This window comes from Loxodonta africana, chromosome 11, assembly GCF_030014295.1.
Source record: "Loxodonta africana isolate mLoxAfr1 chromosome 11, mLoxAfr1.hap2, whole genome shotgun sequence".
Taxonomy (NCBI): Eukaryota; Metazoa; Chordata; class Mammalia; order Proboscidea; family Elephantidae; genus Loxodonta; species Loxodonta africana.
Window position 1 is genome coordinate 72,261,658 of NC_087352.1, and position 19,069 is coordinate 72,280,726.

The 19,069-nt window shown below is 39.2% G+C and overlaps 1 protein-coding gene across 2 annotated transcripts; it reads right to left on the reverse strand.

Moving 5' to 3' along the window:
* Positions 1-1,169: 1,169 nt before the first annotated feature.
* C11H18orf21 (chromosome 11 C18orf21 homolog) lies at positions 1,170-16,732 on the reverse strand. Of its 2 annotated transcripts, XM_010586764.3 has the most exons (5): positions 16,483-16,717; positions 16,371-16,393; positions 14,190-14,389; positions 10,697-10,896; positions 2,336-8,788 (listed from the first exon to the last, which is right to left on the reverse strand). In XM_010586764.3, exons 1-5 carry the CDS (start codon positions 16,557-16,559, stop codon positions 8,632-8,634), a joined length of 657 nt encoding a protein of 218 aa, XP_010585066.1. In that variant the 5' UTR covers positions 16,560-16,717; the 3' UTR covers positions 2,336-8,631. The 2 variants fall into 2 exon arrangements, with proteins under 2 accessions (XP_003406788.2, XP_010585066.1); XM_003406740.4 differs by lacking the exon at positions 10,697-10,896 and having other exon boundaries at positions 1,170-8,788; positions 16,483-16,732.
* Positions 16,733-19,069: the final 2,337 nt, after the last annotated feature.

Genomic DNA, 19,069 nt, shown 5'->3' on the forward strand with positions numbered 1-19,069 from the left:
GAGATTTAATATGTATTAGGTTGGAATTCTCTTTCCTATTGCTGCCACTGAAACTGAAAATCTTCAGGCAAACTAAGAGCTTAAAAAAAAGTATAGTTTACCAGTAATTCTTTAAAAATGACTTTGAGATCTGTGGCGACTGCGCAATAATTATACAATACAAGATGGGTACTACAGACATGGCATGTTTTAATCCATGCAACATTTTGGACTTAGGTCTAAAGCTTCATAAGCTAAAGCATGGTGTTTTGGGGAACATAAATGTTGTGTGAATATGAGATTATAATTAAAACACATAATTCTAAATAGCATATAGTTTTTTAATAAATTGTCTCTTGTAAAATCTAGACAATATTGTAAAGTCATATGATCCTATATTGTTCCAATTTTGCAATAATTTGCAATATTAATATTGCATTTCAATATCAATTTGATTATTTTTTGAATAATCAATTCACTTTTGGAAGTGTGGATTAATGTTATAATAAATCAGTGAATGCTTGTATTAACTTGGAAGTTCAACATAAAACTGCTTCAAAAAAGATAAAAACTGTCACAAAACATGCCTACATTTGGCCATAAAAAGTAACAGAAAATTTTAGACTTAACCTAAAAAACTTATCTTTTTTTTATTAACCATATACAGATATAAATACCAGATATCCTCCCTTCATCTCCCTGAGGGTAGATGAAGAAAAGAGTAACTAGTACTGTAGTTAGATAATACTAACAGGGAGAATTACTTAGATCTATACTGTAAATGAAAACCCTGGTGGCGTCGTGGTTCAGTACTACGGCTGCTAACCAAGAGGTTAGTGGTTCAAACCCACCAGGCACTCCTTGGAAACTCTATGGGGCAGTTCTACTCTGTCCTGTAGGGTCGCTATGAGTCAGAATTGACTAGACAGCAGTAGGTGGTTACTGTAAATGTAACTCCAAGATATTAAGGCCAAAACCCAAAACAAGGATACTTGCTGCCACTACCCAGTCTTCACATGAGCATTGTGTGATCTTTTCCTAAAGCCCAGAATGAAATGGTGAACTAACCAATGTGAAATGAATATTATCTAATAGTGTGCCTAGAGATTTTACTATATTTCCTAAAATTAGGGATTTAAAACATGCTGTAAATATTATGAATTTAAACATATATTTGGTGTATTGACATGTGTATGTGTGTGTGGTATGTGTAGTTGTATTTTTTTTATTGTGCTTTAAATTAGGTTCTCATTCAATAATTAATACACAAATTGTTGTGTGATATTGGTTGCCAACCCTGCAATATATCAACCATCTCCCCTTCCCTACCCCGGGTTCCCAGTTTTCATTCATCCAGTTTTCCTGTCCCTTCTTGCTTTCTCTCCTTTGCTTTTGGCCTGGTGTCCCCGTTTAGTCTTGCATACATGATTGAACTACGAAGGAAGTTCCTCATGTGTTTATTGTTTGTTTTATAGACCTGTCTGATCTTTGGCTAAAGGGTGAACTTCTGGAGTGACTTCAGTACTGAGTTAAAAGGGTGTCTGGGGCATACTTTTGGGGTTTCTCCAGTCTCTGTCAGATCAGTAAGTCTGGTCTTTGTGAATCTGAATTTTATTCTACATTTTTCTCCCACTCTGTTGAGGGCCCTCTATTGTGATCCCTGTCAGAGCAGTTGGTGGTAGTAGCCAGGCACCAACTAGTTCTTCTGGGCTCAGTCTGTTGGAGGCTGTGGTAATTGGGGGCCATTAGTCTTTTGGACGAATTTTTCTCTTGTCTTTGGTTTTCTTTATTCTCCTTTCCTCCAGCCAGGATGGGACCAGTAGATGTGTCTTAGATGGCCGCTCACAGGCTTTTAAAACCACTGTCGGATGCAGAACATTTTCTTTATAAACTGTGTTATTCCAACAGAGCTAGATGTCTTTCAAGACCATAGTCTTCAACCCTCGGGCCAGTAACTTGGTCCCTCAGGGAGTTTGGATGTGTCTTTGAAGCTTCTATGACTTTGCCTTGGTCAAGTTGTGCTGACTTCTCCAGTACTGTATACTGTCTTACCCTTCATCAAAGTTACTACTTGTCTATCATCTAGTTAGTGTTTTTTCTTCCCGCTCCTCCCCTCTCTTGTAACCATCAAAGATTATTTCTTTCTGTGTGTAAACCTTTTTCTGAGTTTTTAATAATGGTCTCATACAGTATTTGTCCTTTTGTGATTGACATTTCTTTTAGCATAATGTCCTCCAGAATTATCCATGTTGTGCAGTGTTTCACAGATTCATCATTGTTCTTTGTTGCTGCATAGTGCGCCATGTGTGTATGTACCATAGTTTGTTTATCCATTCATCTGCTGATGGGCATTTAGGTTGTTTCCATCGTTTTGCCATTGTGAATAATGCTGCAGTGAACACAGGTGTGCATATGTCTATTCTTATGATGGCTCTTATTTCTATAGGATATATTCCTTGGCAAGGGATTGCTAGATCGTAAGGTATTCTATTTCTAGCCTTTTAAGGAAGTACCATATCATTTTCCAAAGTGGTTGTACCATTTTACATTCCTACCAGCAATGCATAAGAGTTCTAATCGCTCCACAACCTCTCCAACATTTGTTATTTTCTGTTTTTTTGATTTGTGCCAGTAATGTGGGGGTGAGATGGTATTTCATTGTAGTTTTGATTTGCCTTTCTGTAACGGCTGCTGATTGTGATCATTTCTTCTTGGGTCTATTAGCCGCCTGAATGTCTTGTTTGGTGAAGTGTCTGTTCATATCCTTTGCCCAATTTTTAAATGGATTATTAGGCTTTTTGTTGTAGAGGTGTTGGATTTTCCTATAGATTTCTTAGTCTATAGGTTCTCTCTTTACTCTTTTGGTGAAGTCTTTTGATGAGCGTAATGGTTAAAGTTGTGTGTCAGCTTGGCTGGGCCATGATCCTCAGTGATTTGATAGTTGTATGATGGTATGATCACTTCCATGATGAGATTTGATACTATGTGATCACCTCCATGATGGGCTCTGTTGTGAGTAACCAGTGAGTTGAAAGGGACTTTCCTTGGGTGTGTGGCCTGCATTGAAAATGAGTGGATGTTCTGGCAAGGTTTGGGGCTTTTGCTCATTCTGCAGCTGGCTCCTGTTCATCTAATCTCCGGTTCTTGGAACTTCAGCTAGCAGCTTACCTGTGGTCTTGCCTGCCAATCTTGGGGATTCGTCAATCTTCACAGCCTGTGAACAAAGCCCTGCTCTCTGAGCTGCCGATCTTGGGTTCACCAACCCTTGTGGCTCTGTGCGTCAGGAGAAGCTTGACCCACGGACTTGGGGACATCTTTCTCTCTGTTGGCTCTGGAGGAAGATTCCTTGTCATCAGTCTTCCCGTGGTCAAGGAGCTTGTCAGGCACAGGGACCCCAGGTCCAGAGGATGTGCTCTGCTCCTGGTACTGCTTTCATGGTGATATGAGGTCCCCAACTCGCTGCGTGCTTCCCCTTCCTTTTATCTTTTGAAGCCACACCCCAGGGAAACTCCTTTTACCTTGGATCAGGGAGGCGACCTAAGTAAGGGTGGTGTGACAATCCTACCTTAATCCTCTTCAACATAAAATTACAATGAAAATGGAGGACAACCACAGAATACTGGGAATCATGGCCTAAGCAAGTTATTACGCACATTTTTGGATGGACATAATCCAACCCATTACAATGACCTAGCCAAGTTGACAAATGTTTTGGGGGGACACAGTTCAATCCATAACAGTGGTGCTGGCGTTTTCTTTGTTCCTCTTACTCTTCTGTGCTGAATTCCTTTTGTTTGTGGAATTTCTTTATGTTTCTTTCATTTTTATACATTTTGTGTTTACTGAGACTTTGTTTTTCTTCTTTATTTTGATGAGTAGGTTTGTTAACTTTCTTTGTGGTTACCTTGAAATTTACCCTTATCTTTCTAAGTTTGAACCAGTCTTTTAATACTTGATATTGCTTTGACTTCCTCTCCATTTGAAAGTTCTTTACCTATAACATTTATTCCCCCTTTTGTTGTTTTGACATTGTTTTCATTTACAGATTGACCTTGTTGATTCCCAGTAATGTAGTCTTATTTTATTCTTGAGAGTTCATTACCTAAGACGGTATTTAGGTTGTCGTCTGATGTTGTTGGTTCTCTAACCGAAGGATTCCCTTTAATAATTCTCGTAAGTTTGGTTAGGTTTTTACATATTTCCTTAATTTGTGTTTTTCTGGAAATGTCCTCATTTTGCCATCATATTTGAGAGAGAGTTTTGCAGGATATATTATTCTTGGTTGGCAATTTTTTTCTTTCAAGGTTTTGTATATGTCATCCCATTCCTTCTTGCCTGCATGGTTTCTGTCAGGTAATTAGAGTTCAGTCTTATTGTTTCCCCTTTGTATGTGACTTTTCGTTTTTCTCGAGCTGCTCTCAGTATTCTTTCTTCGTCTTTGGTTTTGGGAAGTGTAATTATTATATGTCTTGGTGACTTATTTGGGGGAACTATCCTATATGGGGTTTGATGAGCTTCTTGCATAGACAGGTTTTCATCTTTCATGATATTAGGGAAGTTTTCTGTCAGCAAATCTTCAGTGATTCTCTATGTGTTTTCCATTTTCTACCCCTGCTGTGGAACTCCAATCATATGCACATTTATGCTCTTGATTGTATCTCATATAGTTATTCAGTTTTCTTTATTTTTTTCTCTGATTGTTTCTGAAACAAAGTGGCAGCCTTGGATTTGTCTTCAATTTTGCTGATTCCGTCTTCCATTGTTTCAAATTTGTTCCTAAAACCTTGTATTACGTTGTCCATTTCTGATATTCTGTTTATCATTTGAATTTCTAATTGCTGTTTTTGTATGAAATCTAATTATTTTGACATTTAGTCCTGGTATTATTTTCCTGAATTCTTCTGTTGCTTTGTCTTTGTTTTCCTTCATTTTGGCTTTACTTTGGTCAGTTTTGTGTGTTTTCCATGATTTTGTCTCTTTTTTCCTTAGTTTTGTCTGTGTTTTTCTTGATCTCTTTCCTAATCTCTTGGAGAGCCCTCAATATTAGACTTTCGAATTCCCTATCCAGGTATTTCCAGTGCCTTTGCTTTTCCTGGAAGGTCATCTGGTGCTTTATTTTGGTCACTTACTGGAGCCACCTTGTCCTGTTTTTGTTTTTTTTAATATGTCGTGGTACTATCTGCTGTCTCTGAAACATTCAGCTATTATTTATTGATTGTAGGTTAGTTTTTTTTGGCGTGCTTTTTTGTTTGGTTTGGTTGTCTGCCCAGGCGGGCCGGGCATGCTTTGTTACTTGCTCATCTGTGGGTATAATACGTCTCACCACCTTGTCCAGGTGGCAGGGCCTGTGGCCCGGCACTAGTTCCTGTTGGCAATTCCTTGAAGGTGCCTTCCTGCTGTCTTCATGTGGAGTTGTTGGCTTTATTCCAAGATAGCTATACTGTGTCATCCTATTTGGGCAGGAACCTGCACTCCGTATCTCTGCTCCTTTGCCTTTTTCTGTTGGTTTCATTTCCTCAGTGTCTTCTGATCTAGTACTTTATCCCTTCATTTAAGGTTCAGGGTTCCAGGACTGACATCTTTATCTGTTTTCCTTGGTTTTTCGGGTCTTTGCTGCTGCAGGATGGCTTAGTGCATCTGACTAGTCCACCGTCTTGTCTCCACCCCTTCTAGCTGTATATTAAAATTAGTGAGAAAATGTTCTCTAAAATAAAAAACTGGTAAGTCTGAAAAGATATATTTTAAAGTTGTCATAAAAGGACATAGTTGTTTTAAAAAGACTTAATAAAGATGAATGTATCGAATGCTGTATACTTTAAACACCTGTACTATTACGTTCTCTTTTGTCTGTTAACCTTGATGACAATTGATAATTGTACTCAAGATTTATAACCAACATTTTGGGATGCCCAGTTTATTAAAAAATACATCAGTTCCAAAACTGTTGCTTCAATTTCTATCCTTGAGAAAAGTAAAAGACAGTTGGAATTATTTCAGAGAAACTTGTGTATATAAATCTTGCGTTGAGTCATTACAGCAGGACCAAACTGAGCCTGGAAAGACTTCTTGAGCATAACATTGGACATTGAACCACTTGGATTTTCCGTATTTCATGAAGTGAATTCATAGATCAGACCAACCTCCAGTACCTACATGCCATCTCAAGAAAGGATTGTAGGAGAAAATAGCCACCAAAGTAAGTCCATCACTTGTTAGAACAGCATACTGCCTTGAGTTGAACATGAACTTAAACACCTGGGCTAAAGATATATTGGACAAGTACTGATATAATCACAACTAAAAAATAATTACAAATACCCCAAAACAAATTGCATAGTCATTAGTGGAATATATTCAAAGGACAGCCACCATAGTCTCTTATTGCTCTATTCCTTTAGTGGTGTTATTATCAGAGTTGATATTTATATTTTAGATTTGTTGATGGTGATAATAGCACAAATTGGTTAAGCACTTCAGTATACCATCTACTCTTCTAGGTGTTTTTCGTGTACCATCACCTTGCATCCTCACATCTTCATGAGGTAGGTACTGTTATTAAACCTCATTTTTATACATCCTCATCAACATTTGCTACTGTATTTTTCCCTTTAGCTGCCCTAGTGGGTGAAGTGTTATCTCCTTGTAGTTTTGACCTCCATTACCTTAACGACTAGTAATATTGAGCATCTTTTGATGTGATTATTGGCCTTTTACATAGCTTCTTTGGAGAACTATCTGTTCAGATCCTTCATCCATTTTTTGTCTTTTCATTATTGAGTTATAAAAGTTCTTTATAATTCTAGGTAGAAATGCCTTATTAGATATATGATTCACAAATATTTTCTGCCATTTTGTAGGTTGTCTTTTCACTTTCTTGGTGTTCATTCAAGCACACAAGTTTTAAATTTTGATAATGTCTGGTGTATCTGTTTTCTTTTGTTGCTTGTGCTTTTGGTGTCGTATCTAAGGAATCATTGCCTAATCCAAGGTTATGAATATTTATTCCTCTTTCCCTCTTAAGAGTTTTACACTTTTAGCTCCACACTATAATTCTAACATTCTCTTTAGAGATGCCCAAAGACCCTCTGCCAAACAGAACAGAAACAATCAAGAATTCATTGTCTTTATTGGCAATTAAGGTAATGTGAGCAGCTCCCCACCTAGAAGTTCCTATTTTTGCTACACCTTTCATCTGCTTTCCAGTCACTGACCAGAAAAGACTTTATTTCTAAACCTAGTGTGCAGCAGGTGGAATTCAAATTTAAATGCAGTAGTTTAGGAATATTTACAGAACATATGCCACATGCTGAGTAACAAACTAGGTGATGAGACAAAAAAGTGAGATCCCCTGAGCCTGAAAAAGCTCACATGCAGTTGAGGAGGCAATGAGAAACAGGAAACAACAGGGCCACCATACTGTGGGGTTGGGGTCAGGGGCAATGTCTGAGATGAGTCCTAAAGGAAAATCATGTGTAAAGGCCAAACACTGGAGAGAAAATGAGATGTTCTGTGACCTCTGGTGATCAGGGAGAGGAGTAAGCAAGCTGAGGAGCAAGACAGTTTCAGAGAAACAGGTTTTATGAGAAGTTAGACAAAAAGGTAAAGCATCTGACATGACCTAGACATTGAACAAGATGCTGTGGATATGAATGTAAGGCCTGGCCCCTGAATAGTCTAAAGATATTCAGAATGGTGGCCCTCACCATCCCTCTCTGGTGCTGACACCAGGCAGCATTACTTCACTTCACACTAACATAAAACCAACTGCTTAACCTTGGTGTGTCAACGTTTGCCAAACCCGAATGAAAGAAAATTTGTTTGAAACTTTTAAGAAGCAGAGAGGCTTGGAAACAGATTATAGTTCAAATTATCTAAATCATTTACTTAAAGAGCTTTTTAAAAGATAGGTTGAATACAACCCTAGCTTCTCATTAAAAAAAAAAAGTATAACTGTGTTCCAAAAAAGATTTAAGATAGTGAAACTGTTACTATGTTGTGTTGATATAACTTTTAGATCTAGAAGTCTTCACCAGAGCAAATTAAAATGTCACTTAAGGTGAAATATTACTGTAGGAACAATAGAAAATTGTAAAAAATAGAAATTTCTGTACTTATTAAATCATACATAATCAAGAATGTCCCAGATATTTACTTTGTACTAGGGATACTGTTCAGATCTTAATGATACAGTTATGCAGATGACTGTGGGAACATAAGGACACATACACTTGATCCTTTTTCTGAATTAGCAAGAAGGCTGTAGATACCCAGAAGAAAGCTTCACAAGTTCATAGTCTTGTGAAAGACTCTCAAAAAGGTCTCAATTTCCTTAGAAAGAAAATGACATAAATGAAAACTTCTAATTAAGGGAGGGTAATGTAAGAATACCACTCTATATCCATATGTATCTTTACAACTTCCAAGGACCACTCATATATTTCTTTTAACACTGACTGGAAAGTAAGCAGGTTTCAGTAATTCATTCCAATGAGGTATCTTCCCCATAAACACTGAAGGATACTAAGAAAAGTTGCTCTTGGACCTAGTATTCATGTAGTCAAAGAACAAATAAAATTAAAAAAATATTGTTTTTCTGATTAGCTTTAGTTTCAGAAATTCCATTAGATATTTCTTATTTTCAAAATCCATCCTTTACAGAGAAGACAAGAAATTTCTGAAGTCCATCTTTGGAGTCTTTTGGGATTCTTGCTGACTAAGCAGCATTTTTAGTTGCGAGAAATGTTTCTTTGTTTTTCTCATATTCTTTGAGGAAGAGAAGGTGGGTGTTGACTGTCCAGATGGAGGTGTTCTGAAAAGAGATGTAAAACCACACTTAGTTATACTGACAAATGACAATTTAAAGTGTTTTTCTTGCTCAATCCAGATAACTAACTGCTATCAGACGCATTTTCTACGCTTCTGTATCATGGCCACATAGGGGCAATGGCTATACTGGATTTCCCTCAGCAGTTGTTCCCATCTTGTTAAGTTTCCTCACTGAGTTGGCTATATGCAACGTTTAGGTGGTGTACTGGGCAGTTAGTTCTAGCACACCTGAAAGAAAAGGCGGGAGGCAGATAAAGTGTCATCAGGTCTGAGTTTCTTTTACATCTGACAACAAGATTCATGACAAGCCTAAGCAGAGACTTTAAAAACATATTATTCTTTCTTCACAGCTCAAGATCACCTCAGTTCTCAAAAGTAAGGATCTCAACGTATACATGTAGGTACCATTCCATTGTATCTTCCTCACTAGAATGTAAGCTCTATTAAGGGCAGATGCTTTGTACTAATAATTGTATTCCAGAGTTTAGAATAGTGCCAGAAAAGCACTCAATAAATACCTACTGAATAAATGATGCCCTATTTAGTGTGTATTTGTGCTTTCTGTTTCATCCCTTCTGAACCCTTAATTGGGGTTTGTCAGTCTGACCCCTCTTACAGCTTCCAATCTGTATGATAAATGTGAAATGTCTTTTTAAATTACCTCTTTGAAAGTAAAGTGTGGATTTCTGATCTTCTTAAGTATAAACCAAATTATCTTTTATCACATTTATCTAATAAAGTGGAAGCTTCCATGAATTCTTATACTAAATATCAAAATCATTAAATCGAGAAAACTGCATTTGAAAATTTAATACTTAATTTTATAAACTTCAAGGCCAGTATCAAAAACTCAATATAATAAGCAGAGATAGCCCAGTCCTTACTGAATTTTTTTATTTATGTTCAAGAGATAAGTTTCATTTTTGTAACAAAACTTTTAAAAATTCCTTTCAGTGTCTATGGAATTAAATTGAACATTTATCGACTACCATAGTGAGTAAAATATTGAGGATTATTAAAAATCAAATAAAACATTTTGCCCAGTTATATAGTTAACAGTTTCATTTGTCAAACCCCTAATCAATCAGATTTCTGCAGGAATTTCTGGTAGATGAAACAGCAAGAGCAAAGGTTTACAGCAGAAAAGTATACTGTGAGTGGTTCAGTTTTGCTGGCACACAGGACAAATTAAGGCAAAGTAAGACAGACAGACGGTGCCAGGTAATGAGAGCTGAAAAGCCATGCTGGAGCATTTAGTCCATTTGCTCTAGAGTGAGGTACGAAAGGCCTCAGATCAGAGTTGTGCTTTAGGAAGATGATTAGATGGGAAGGGCTTGAAACTAAAAGTAGGAAGACTCATTATGAAATTTCTATAGTAGACCAGGGCAAAAAAGGTGAAGGACCTGAGCTAGGATAATAGCAATACGGAGAAAATGGAGAGAACAGAAGCAAACATCATATAAGTAGAACAGATACACTGGCAACCACCTGGAAATGACCAAGGGATTAGGCCTGAATGTCTAGAAGGGCATGTTTATTCACAGAATAAGGAACTTAGGGGTGGATGGGCAGGTTTGAGTGATTAGCTGTGAGGACAAGACGAACTAAATTTTCGGCATACAGGGCACTGAGGTGATTATATTTAGCAGGCAGTTGGGAACAGGCCCAGAGATTTGAAGTGATGAATATGCCTGCAAGTCATATACTCTGAGGTGAGAGCTGAAGACATGGGAGTTTATGACACTAGAGAAAAGAAGATAGATGGAAAAAAAAAAGGGGGGCGGGGAGCCCAAGGCCCAAACTTGACTGTACATTTAGAGAGTATATTAAACAGAAAAAATACTCAAGAATTAAAATTGGCCATTCAAATAAAATTAATAAATTAATGTACCTGAAATTCAATGCAGGGCTTTTGCCTTTGGAGCCAGACGTATTATGATTTAGGTTTGCAGAACTTGGAGTCTTTTTCATTGGTGTCTTCAGGATGGGTTTAGTCTTAGGAGTGCTAGGATTGCTCTTCAGTGATGACAGAAAGCTTCTACTTTTACCATGATGTTTAACTGTTCTGTTGCATGTTCTACAAGTAATCGACTACCATAAAAAGAAGAAATACCAGGCTTATAATGTCTAATTTAATGCAATAAAACACATATTCACCGAATTCTTATATATTTAAGGACTATACCAGGTACTACTAAAAACCAAAAAAACCAAACCAGTTGCCATCAAGTTGATTCCGACTCATAGCAACCATACAGGACAGAGAGGAACTCCCCATAAGGTTTCCAAGGAGCAGCTGGTGGATTTGAACTGCCGACCTTTTGGTTTGCAGCTGAGCTCTTAACCACTGCACCACCAGGTCTCCCCAGGTACTACAGGGGTGAATAATATATATAGAAGCTGCCTTGGGGAGCTTGTAATCTTGCAGCAGGAATTAAACAAAACACATTTTTTAAATTATATTCAATAAAAAAATTAATGGCTAAACATTTGTATTTAATTAAATAGCTTGTCACATTTCTCCATGTAAACATGTTTGGGGGGAATGGTAGAAGAAATTGGGATGACACCCTTTAATATCTAGAAGGATGTTCTTCGTGATTGTTGTTGTTGTTAGGTGCCATCGAGTCGGTTCCAACTCATAGCGACCCTATGCACAACAGAACGAAACAATGCCCCGGTCCTGCGCCATCCTTACAATCGTTGTTATGCTTGAGCTCATTGTTGCAGCCACTGTGTCAAATCCACCTCGTTGAAGGTCTTCCTCTTTTAGGCTGACCCTGTACTCTGCCAAGCATGATGTCCTTCTCCAGGGACTGATCCCTCCTGACAACATGTCCAAAGTATGTAAGACGCGGTCTCACCATCCATGCCTCTAAGGAGCATTCTGGCTGCACTTCTTCCAAGACATATTTGTTCGTTCTTTTGGCAGTCCATGGTATATTCAATATTCTTTGCCAACACCAGAATTCAAAGGTGTCAACTCTTCTTTGGTCTTCTTTATTCATTGTCCAGTTTTCACACGCATATGATGTGATTGAAAATACCATGGCCTGGGTCAGGTGCACCTTAGTCTTCAGGGTGACATCTTTGCTCTTCAACACTTTGAAGAGGTCCTTTGCAGCAGATTTGCCCAATGCAATGCGTCTTTTGACTTCTTGACTGCTGCTTCCATGGCTGTTGATTGTGGAGCCAAGTAAAATGAAATCCTTGACAACTTCAATCTTTTCTCCGTTTATCATGATGTTGCTCATTGGTCCAGTTGTGAGGATTTTTGTTTTCTTTATGTTGAGGTATAATCCATACTGAAGGCTGTGGTCTTTGATCTTCATTAGTAAGTCCTTCAAGTCCTCTTCACTTTCAGCAAGCAAGGTTGTGCCATCTGCATAACACAGGTTGTTAATGAGTCTTCCTCCAATCCTGATGCCCTGTTCTTCTTCATATAGTCCACCTTCTTGGATTATTTGCTCAGCATACAGATTAAATGTGATAGCAGTATGCAAAATAATGCATTAGACATTTAGCTTTTTTTTTTTTTGCAGCTGAAATTTAAGGCTTTTCACAATAAAACATGGTAAAATATTACTGAAAATTTAAGCGACCTCCTTCAAACCCATAGCGGTTCTGTAAATACAGGTCTAAAGTAATTTATAAAACCAGTAAAATGAAGTATCACATTCTTACACTTCTTCACTTCTATCATTAGCTCTAGAACTTTCTCAAGATCATTGTCCAAGAAATGGCCCACTTTCTAGCTAAATGCCTTCCTTCTACATATCTGACTCACAATTTAGCCCACACCTCAGCAAATTACAAACTGCTTTAGCTGAGAACAACTCTGGTATTCACACAATGAAAATAAAAATGGAAATCTGCATATATAAAAGGCTTATGCGTAAGTTCCCTTACACTTTTTAGAAAGAGGCTGAATAAAGATGAAAATAAATCAACGTAACAAATACACCAGCACCCTTTTAGTTGTTCTCTGATTAAAATACATTAGAATACAACTTGGAAGACAGTGAACTCAGTATCTTGCCAGGCAGATCCAGCCAGTAGGCAGTACAGCTGGACTTGTATCCAGTCTTCTCTCTGACCTAGCTCTCTCTCCTAGCCCACAACATGTACCTGCTTTGTGTTATTCCCCTCTACGTGCCACCTGTGTTCTTCTGTCCTCCACAGGGCTACCCTAGAGATAAAACTTGCAGGGAGTTTGTCTCATTTGAAGGAGGTAACAGCTTCACCCATGTTGTAGGCATAAAATAAGCCATTAGGATATATACACAGTCATAGATGACAAGTGTAGTTTATGTTCTTATTTTAGTTGCTGCCTATACCAAAGCCAGGGCAGAGCTAGGCAAAGCATGCTTGCCAGATCTTCACAACTGTCAGTAAAAGGCAAACACGAACATAGCAATGGCATCGTCCGACAGCTGCCAGGATTGATAAGACAGCATTTATTACCTTCCATTTAAGAACATTTTCCAGATGTGTGTCAGTAACTATTTTTTGAAAAATAGTTCTCCACGGAGTAAGAAAGGTGAACTCTACTCACTTCAATATTCTTCTCTTCTCCTTTAAAGTAAATTTTATGACAGAAACAAAAATGCACTTGTGCAATGTTGGTAAACTATTAAATATGACAGTTTTCAATTCGGGTTATTACTGATTGTAGTTTTGGGCCAGACATAGCTGCTATAATATCCAATGACCAGCATAGTGCCTGGCAGTAAGCAGCCACCTGAATATTTGATGAATGGTTGACATAGGATATGCAGGACACAAATGTATCTGATAGGAGCCTCCATACAGTAAACTACAGGTAATTTGATTTTGGTTGTTTTAGTCCATTTTATATTCCCAATGTTTATCGTTATTTGGCATATGACCCTCAAATCTTTAGTTAATGAATACAAGATGCACTCAACGTTTGTTGGGCATAAATTTAAATATAAGCTCTGACATAGACAAGGAAATGACAGAAGAAATGACACTGGTACCTACATATACAAAATACTACTATTTGAGGAAATGGGCCATTAACTGAAAAAATAGAGACAACTGCAATTCAGGTAAAGTCATACTGGTCAACTCAAATTTGTGAAAATAATTTGTTCTCAAATTTGTGATAATAGTTGTGTTTAAAAAAATTGTGTTCAACGTGAGATCTAAGAACAAGTTTGAAAGCTCGAGGTGTTTGGTTTTGAATAATCATGAAAAAGAAAAACTTTGCTCCTGATGAAACAGTAATCACTAGAAATATTTTCGGAATCCGAAGAGACTACTACAAATTTTAGAGTTATATTCAAGCTGATTCTTAAACAATCTTATCTTAAGTAAGGGAAAATTCTAGTTTATTCACAATACTGGAACCAAAATCTTACCAATACACTTTTGGAGTCTTTGTACTTGTTCACAATTTTTGCTTCTTTAAAACTGAGAGTATAATTTTTTGCTTCTCGATTAAGAAGTTTCTGTATTTTGGGTGTCAGTTTGGGCTTGGGTTTGAGCCGCACTCGAGCATTATCCAACACCAGCAACTGGCAACAGTATGGACATGTTTCCTCAAAAGCGTTCTTAGCATCTAAAATTACACAAATGAAACTCATGACTCAGCAAATCAGAGTATACTGTTACCTCAAACTTTACCAGCACTATGTGAAAAAGAAGAGTATATTGACAGTTAAAATGAACCGATATATTCTCCTTAAGCAAACTCAAAATATGAAAATTTACAAAAAGATAAATTGGTAACAATTTTGCAAAATACTATACCATTCACTCTTTTCAGCAACATATAGACAAGTCCCACTCTTTGGTACTGTGTAAAAAAGGCTGTTCTGTCTCACAAATTTTACAAACACATTTATCACAAAATAACAAATTACACTGTGACATTGTTTTGAATGATTAGCATAATTTTGTGGTTTGTGGGCTTGGCTCTGCCTGCATGTGGCCCATGAGAACAGACTTAAAATGTATGTGATTTTATGCAAGGCCTTTTATGCAATCATGAAAGCATTCATTGACCATCTACCATACCAACCTGTGGAGATACAAATATGGAAGTGAATAAGTTCCTGTCATTAAAGAACTCACATTCTGCGGAGGAACCTTAAGCAAATGAAGATAAAACTGGTAAGGGCTAACTAAAACAATACGGTCAAAATGCTCTGGAAAGTTAAACGCTACATGGACTAGCCAGAAACATTTCAAAGAGGAGGCTTGACAAATAGATAAATATAAATTGTGCCTATATTTGTACATGGCACTCATGTTGGTAAAGGACTTTCAGGTAGAAAAAAGTACCTTGAAAAAAAGAGCATGGCTATTTAGGGAAAGGTAAGGGTCTGAAGGTGATGTGGCTGGAAAGGAAGGTGAGCACTCCACCTATTTATTCAATGAATATTTACTGGGTATCTACTGTTAAGCACCGTCCATACTAAGTGTTAGAGGTACAGCACTGCAAAACACAGCTCAACAAAAAAGGTGAGGACAATGCCCATGCTTTTAACTTCACTCATTCATATTTATTGCGTGACTGTTATGGCGATCTGCCTCCGTAAAGATTACAGCCAAGGAAACCCCACGGGGCAGTTGTACTCTGTCACACGGGGTGGCTATGAGTTGGAGCCGAGTCCATGGTACCCAACAACTACATTACATGCCAGGCATTGTTCTGCGTTCTGGAGATAAAGTAATGAACAAAGGATAAAAGTTCATGGGGACAAGTAATATAACAACGTTAAATGTTAAGAGCTGGGAAGAAAAAAAAAGGGACCGAAAAGGGGGATATGGAATGGCGATGGAGCTGCTTTAATTTTGAATCAAATTGCATTTCCACATGAGTAGGATAGCCAGGTTTCATCGAATCGACTTTTGCACAGAGGCCAAAAGGAAGTGAGGAAGGAATCCAAGCAGATAATATAACAAGACTTCCAGGCAGACGGAAGGGCAGCTGCAAAGGCCCTCAAACAGAAAGAGTGTGGAGGCTCTGCTGTTAGTGTAGCTGGAATTCAGTAAACCAAGAGGGGAGCAGGTCCAAGAGAAATAATGGGAGCCTATGATGCATGGCCTCGTAGTCCTTTTAAGGGATTTTCACCTTACTCAGATGGGAAGCCATGCGAGAGTTTGCAGCAGGGAAGTGACATGATGTAGCTTTGCATGGCCTCGTAGTCCTTTTAAGGGATTTTCACCTTACTCAGATAGGAAGCCATGCGAGAGTTTGCAGCAGGGAAGTGACATGATGTAGCTTAGGTTTCTATCAGGATCGTTCTGGCTGCTGGGTTGAGAACCTTTAGAAGCGCATGGGAGCTGCTGCACTAATCCACACGACAGTGGCTTGGACCAGGTTGGTGGCAACGGACGTGGTGCCAAGTGGCTAGCTTTGGGATATATTTTAGGACCGACAGGATTTGCTGAGAAGCCGCTGGCGGGGGGGGGGGGGTTCTGAAGAAAGCGTATCAATCAGATTTTTCTTTTAGATCATTCTGAGCGCTGTGCAGAATGGCGGGGAGCGGGGCAGCGGGAGCCTGATCCACAACTGGGGCGGGTGTTCTCCTTACCGTTCGACGAACCGTAGGCCCAGCTGGAAGAGAGAGAGAAAGCCTCATGAGGGGGGCCGAGGAACGCCTCCTCGCCGCCCGCCCCCCGCCTTCCCTCCCACCCTTCTCTTACAGGAGATAGCGGGCTTGGCCCGGGCAGCTAGCGTGCAGTTTCCGAGCCGCAGCCTCCAGGTAGTGCTTTTGTCTCATAGTCGCCGGTGGGACAAGCAGTTGCCGGAAGCAGGCTTCTCAGCGTGGCCGCCTTTGACTTCAGACCCAAGCTCGGTTTGGAAACTGCCACCGCCGGCTAACAGGTTCCGGTTTCTTTCCCGGCCAACTTCGCGCGTGGTCGCGGCCTCCAGGAGGCGGCCCCGGGCCCCGCCCCTTCAGCCTCGGCCCCGCCCCGTCCACTTAGCCCCACCTCTGTGGGATTTTGCTTCAGACCATGTGCTTGGGCGGAGGCAGCTTGACTGGGTAGGAGTGACAAAGTCAAGAGCTGAGTCGCACCCGCCTCTCTGTCCTCCTACCCTTCTACCCCTGTTGTCATTTCCTCACAGCCCACGTCTCCCTCTAGACTCGGAGCCCGTGTGTTCATTTGGGTGCGCGGGCTGGGGGCGCGCTGCCTTCAACGTGGCGGAGCGGAGAGGCGCGTCCTGCGTCTCCCGTGTCGGACCCGCTCTCCCTGCCTCTAGGAGAACAGTCTCCAGTCCAGCCCGGCTCTACAGAAACCACGGTATGGGTACAAGGGAGCTTATTCTCCTTTAAAAAAAATTAAAGTTCACATAATATAAAATTAACCACTTTAAAGTGAACGGTGTTGTGCAACCACCACCTTCATCTACTTCAAGACATTTTCATGATTTCCCAAAGGAAATCCCCTACCCATTAAGAACTTACTCCCTCTTCCCCCGTCCCACAACCCTTGGCAACCGCTAGTCTATCTTCTGTCTCTATGGATTTGCCGGTTCTGGGTATTTCCTATAAATGGAATCATACACTATGTGACCTTTTATGTCTGGTTTCTTCCACTTAGCATAATGTTTTCAAGTACTTCATTCCTTCTTAGGGCTGAATAATATTGTATAGATATGCAATGTTTGTTTATCCATTGATGGGTATTTAGGCTGTTTCCACCTTTTGGCTGTCGTGAATACTGATGCTGTCGCCGCGTGCGTACACGTATTGTTTGAGTGCCTGTTTTCAGTTCTTTGGGCTACATGTACATGCCTACGCGTGGAATTGCTGCCCCTAACAATGGTAATTCTGTTTAACTTTTTGAGAACTGTCAAGCTGTCTCCCACAGCTGCTGCATCATTTCACACTGGCACCACCAGGGGATGAGGATTCCAATTTCTCCACATCGTCACCAACACTTCTTATTTTCCTTTGTTTTAATTACAGCCATCCTAGTGGGTGTTAAGTGGAATATCATGTGATTTTTAATTTGCATTTTGTTTATGACTAATGACGTTGAATATCTTCTGCTTGTTGTTCATTTGTGTATCTTTGAAGAAATGTTTATTCAAGTCCATTGCCCATTTTAAATTTGGGTTGTTAGTCTTTTTTTACATATAATTTTTAAAAATTTTTGTTGTTGAGAACATACACAGCAGAACATACATCAATTCAACAATTTCTGCATGCACAATTTAGTGACGTTGATTACATTATTCAAGTCGCGAAACCATTCTCGCCCTCCTTTTCCAAGTTACTCTTCCTCCATTAACATAAATTCACCGCTCTCTAAGTTTTCTACCTAACCTTTTGAGCTCCTGCCATCAGTTTGATTCCATATAGATAGTTCTTAAAAGAGCATGATGCCCAAACCCACTGCCTTCAGGCAGACATTTTTTACTAGTGAAGCTAAACTATTGTTTGGTTTTAAGAAGACTTCAGGGAATATTGTTGGTTTAAGGTTTAAAGATTATCTCAGGGCACTAATATCAGGGGTTCATCCAACCTTCGTGGCTCCAGGAAGTCTGGTGTCCATGAAAATTTGAAATTATGTTCTGAATTTGCCCCTTTTTGATCAGGATTCTTCTATGGAATCTTTGATCAAAATGTTCAGTAATGGTAGCCAGGCACCATCCAGTTCTTTGGTCTCATGGCAAAGAAAGCATTTGTTCATGGAGGCAATCAGCCGCACATTCCATATGCTCTTCCTATTCCTGACTCTCCTTCCTCTGTTGTTCCAGGTGAAAAGTGACCAATTGTTGTAACTTGGATGGCCACTTGCAAGCTTTTAAGACCCCAGGCACTATGCAAAGAACTAGGAGGTAGAAGATATGCACTGAACATGTTATTAGGCCAATTAATTGGGATGTCCCATGAAACCATGACCCTAAACCTCCAAACCAAGAAACCAAATATCATAAGGTTTTTGGTTGTACATAAGCAGCCTCAGCAGCTACTCTTTTTTAGCAGCTACACTTTTTTTGGACTGTTGTTGTAAACATGTCTACCACAGAACTTTGGCCAATTTTTTTAGGTGTACAGTTTATTGACATCAATTACAATACTCAGCTGTGCAACCCTACCCTTAATCAATGCAATATTTCCATCACTGTCACCCCTCCTTTCTCCCTCCCTTCCACCCTTGGTAACCACTAATAAACTTTGGTCTCTACACATTTGCCTTTTCTTCTCTTTTTATGTGAGGTCATACGATATGTGTCCTTTTGTGATTGACTTATTTCAGTTAGCATAATATCTTCCAGCTC